Here is a 4,394-nt window from a genome sequence, read left to right as displayed (position 1 = left end):
TCCGCGTCGTTATCGATATCGCGTAAAATTTGATCTAACTTGATAGTACGAAAGTTGTCGTAAATTGGGTGTCCTACCAAAAGTTTGGTTTCATTCGGTTTGCAGTCTGTTGGCTTGATTTTGTTACCTAGATGGTCAAGAAGGCTATGATCCTTTGTAACACACACGCTTCCAGTCATGGTCGAGACTCTATAGATTTCTTTGTCAACTTCGTGTCTTATGACGTGTTTGATTTCGTTCCATCCGCCGTCGCTCCAAACTTTAAATTTTGACTTTCCATATTCTTTGCCGTCTCTCCTTTTCCAATACACGTCTGTCAGATCGTCGATCGTTCGGATGAATATATCGTCGCCCTCATCTTTGACAAGAACGGGCGTGTCTTCGGTGACGCTGTCAGTCATACAGAGCTTTGCCCTTCCACCATAATTCCTCTTGATGTAATTGTAGTGAAAGTCATACATCTGTGTCTTAGAAATATCCAGGATGCTCATTCCAAGATAGATCGGCTTGTTGAAGTACAGTTTGATTTTCTTCATGTGAACAGCCACAAGATTTTCATCAAAGATTGTGCATCGCTGGTAGTTGGGTTTTGCGGCTAATTTGATGGCTTTGTGTTCCGAATTCACGAGATGGACATTGACGCGATTTCTGATGTTTTCCATAGTTTTGCCAAAAACCGAGTTATTCATCAACTTAAAAGAATCCTTTTCAAACTCCGAGTTTGCATTTTGCGAAGCTCAGTATTCAGATCGATGTACTTTTTCATAAAGGGACTCTCATTAAATATAATTCCTCTGTGGATCTTGGTTAATTTGAGTCCAAGGTCTAGACATTGTTTCAAAGCCGTGTGGTGAATGACGTACTTTTCCTTATCTCCAAGATTTGGAATGAGTTTTTCCACCCTGTTTACGGTGACTCTCTCAGGAGCTAGGGGATAGTCGTTATGGAGGTCGTGTAGCTTCTTAGGGTATTCCAGATCCACTTCAAGAATGCATGGGATTTCATCCCAAGAGTCTAGCTGTTTCGGAGTCATCCACTCGAAATCTCCGGTTGGCAATGGTTGACTCATCGCCCAGCCATAAAGGTTATTAGCGTCGAGGTATTGGATATACTTGGAGGGCTTGCTCGGATCGTAATCGGATCCCATGTATTTGTTATTTGCTTCTGAATATCTGGTTGAAATCATGGATATCCCACCTCTAATTCCCTTCTCGATCATCAGAGCCATATCAATATCCGTTAAAAGATCTAGTTTGATTCCTGTTTTCTTCAACATGGCGTCATAGGATAGGCCTGGGGCTGTGTAGTACCAGCAGGGGTCAAGCTGATAATTTGTCAAGCATACTTTTCTAAAACTCTCAAAAACATCCGCTAGAAGAAGAACATCTGACTTGAGATACAGATCGTGATACTCCCTCATGGTTTTCATTCCGAAAGTATCCCACACCTTTTGAGCGTGTTCATAATCCTCGTCGGAAATGTGTTCTTCGTTGAGTTTGGAGTAGAATGTGTCTTTGGGTGGAAGACTAGTCTCCTGGAGTTTTTCCAAAGAGTTGACGTGATCGTACGGATACACCCCTTTTCTGAAGAGCAGCTGAAGTTGTTCATCCTGATAAAATTTCGGTAATTCAGAAAACTCATCCAAATTTTCGACGAGTTTACCAAGTCCAGCAGCCATGAATTTGAAGCTGTCGATAAATCTAAGATCACGCTTGACATCGACTTCTTTTCCTTCCTTATTGGTAAAGGTGTCAACCAATATCTTCTTGGTGAATGAGATGTACTTCTCTTCATTGGAAGGAATACAGTCGATCTCTCCCTCGGTCTTGCCAAGATTCTTGATGAACAGATGAGCGTCATATCCGGCTAGATTATGGAAAATCACGGGAAAGAACTTTGGTTTCCTATATTTCATATTACAGATATTGTGAGCAGCTCCTCTAAAGGTTCCCTTATAGTGGCAGTGGTCTCTGACGTTGTAATTATCTTTATCATCAGGAGTCAGTGGATCCTTACAGATGTGACAGTGCGTGGATTTTTTGAAGATCTCTCGCTCTTGCTCCCCGAAGATCATTTCCTTTTGGAACTTGAATTCTTGATAGATCTCTTTGATGTTTTGCTCTAGAGTTTCCACAAAAATCTGAGCCACATCTTGGTCCTCGGATTCCTTGGTGAAGATCACTGGTTCTTGAGTGTACACCGAGTCATCGAAACACTTGATGTAATAACAAAAGCCCGATGGTTCGTGCTTCTGATACTTATTAGTGTAGGAGTCTTTGAGGTTTGGTTGACAAGTTTGAATCGGTTTTGTAAAAGATTCAAAATCGGCGTACACGACAAAGGGAACGTTCTGAGACTTGAAATGATGTTTAAAATACTGAGATGAATCCTTCTCTGGATCCGGCATTTCAATTTTCACGGTTTCATTATTTTGACATAGCTCTTTATGTTTCACCAATTTTTGTTTGGAGATGTAGGACGTGAGACATCGCATACAATAATATCTAGCATGACCATTTTACTCTCTCGTGACGACATTAGTCTGCTCATACTCTTGATGACGCAGTAATGTTGGGTGTCATAGCCATCCTTATTTTTGCCCGAAATTAAAAGAAGATTAACTTCATGTTTTCGATTGCTAGCACCTTCTCTCAGCGGGTAGACTTCATTTTTGTACAACCTCTCGGATGATTTTTTTCGGGCGTATCCCAAGACATTGACGGAAATTGATGGATTATTCATCTCAAATTTGTCAATATCTTTAAGGGAGGTTGGAAAGGTGATGTCTTCCCAATTGAGCTTTTTGGATTTTGCTTTTAGTTTTTTGTCTATTCGCTCCGCATTTTTGTAAACTGGATGTATATCTCTGGTGACGGCCCACTTGAAGCATTGGTTGTCCTCATTTTTGAGATTGATGATCGCTTTCTTTTTGGCTAAGTATTTTGGAAGCGGAATGTATGACGAACCACTCATCGGTTTATACTTCGCGGTATGAATCTCCAGATCTACGATGGACTTGAAAACCCACCCACTACCAGAATTTTGAAATGTGGAGATGTTCTCCAAGATCTTGGTTTTCCATTTTTCGTACAGCTCATCGAGATTGGTGGCTTCCAAATTGACGTCTGTGCTGGAGCTAAATACAGCTTCCTTGACAACAACTTCACCCGTTTGCAAATTTATTTTTTCCATCATGCATCGAAGACTCATTTTAACTTTTGTCTGACGGGTGTTGGTTAGAAGATTTACGACTGGTTGCTTGACGGCTACTAAAAATGTGTTTGGCGCATAATTAGCCCGTCCACCGATTTTGTACCGAGTCGTAAAATGATTGAGCGCGGATTCAAATTCTTGAATTTTGAAAGGTTTTTTTTTCTTTTTGTAAAGCTTTTCAATCTTTCGTTGAAATCTGGTTCGTCTGGGAGGTGGTTCGGGGTATCCAAGAATGACCAATCTTGCGTTGGCTTTATTTCTATCTGGGGTGGAACGGGGGTGGTATACGACGTTGGTTCAAGAATGGGTACATCGATATTTTGTATCGGAGCATCCAGCGGATCTAAGACATAGTTTTCTTGAAGAATTTTTATCAGATCGGTTTTGCGGGTGTGTCTCCAATCTCCTTGCAGGCCAGCATTTTTCGCAATGGCTCGTAGATCCTTTACCGTATATTCACTCTTGATTTTTTTTAAACGCTCCCCTTCAGCGACCGATGAAAATTTTAGTATTCTTTTCATCTTCTTTTATTATATACAATTTTTTATTTTCTTAAACCCTTTTTTTTTTTATTTTCAAAAAAAAAAAATCAATATCAAATTATTATGAGGATTTCTTTTTTTCGTAATATTTTTTTGAAGCCTCGCAATACTTCTCTCTATTCTTCCGGTAATAAACTGAACTATATTTTTTACCCTTATTTGTCGGAATTCCCAACTCTTTACATAGACCGACATTGTAACGATTCTGCAATGTTACGGGTTTGTAAAATTTGTTTGGATTTTTTTGACTGAGTTGAACCCACTGGTTGTTGTAAAATACGAACAGACGGTTATTTTCTACTTTCGATTCGAGAGTTATTTCTTTTTTAACGTTGTAATGATTTTTGAATGATTCCATTTTTTTATTATATTTATTTTTTCTAAATATTTTTTTCTTAAATGAATAAAATGAAGAGGTTAAGAAAATGCAGGGGAATTTTTTCTCCTGCATTTTTTTTTGGGATAAGTTGAAATGCAGGGGATTTTTCCCCTGCATTTTTTTTTTTTTGATAAGTTGAAATGCAGGGGAATTTTTTCCCTGCATTTTTTTTTTGATAAGTTGAAATGCAGGGGAATTTTTCGTGTAATTTGGATTGGGGTGAATTAAAATGCAAGGATGTTTTTTGTGTAATCCTGTGT

At 39.0% G+C, this 4,394-nt stretch overlaps 1 protein-coding gene across 1 annotated transcript; it reads right to left on the bottom strand.

Moving 5' to 3' along the window:
* Positions 1 to 688: 688 nt before the first annotated feature.
* LOC140167735 (uncharacterized) lies at positions 689 to 2,407 on the bottom strand. Its single transcript, XM_072191030.1, has one exon. The coding sequence runs from the start codon at positions 2,405 to 2,407 to the stop codon at positions 689 to 691; it is 1,719 nt and encodes a 572-aa protein (XP_072047131.1).
* Positions 2,408 to 4,394: the final 1,987 nt, after the last annotated feature.

This window comes from Amphiura filiformis, chromosome 13, assembly GCF_039555335.1.
Source record: "Amphiura filiformis chromosome 13, Afil_fr2py, whole genome shotgun sequence".
Lineage (NCBI taxonomy): Eukaryota > Metazoa > Echinodermata > Ophiuroidea > Amphilepidida > Amphiuridae > Amphiura > Amphiura filiformis.
Note: the sequence above shows the minus strand (reverse complement) of the source record. Positions and strands in the feature narration are given on the sequence as shown.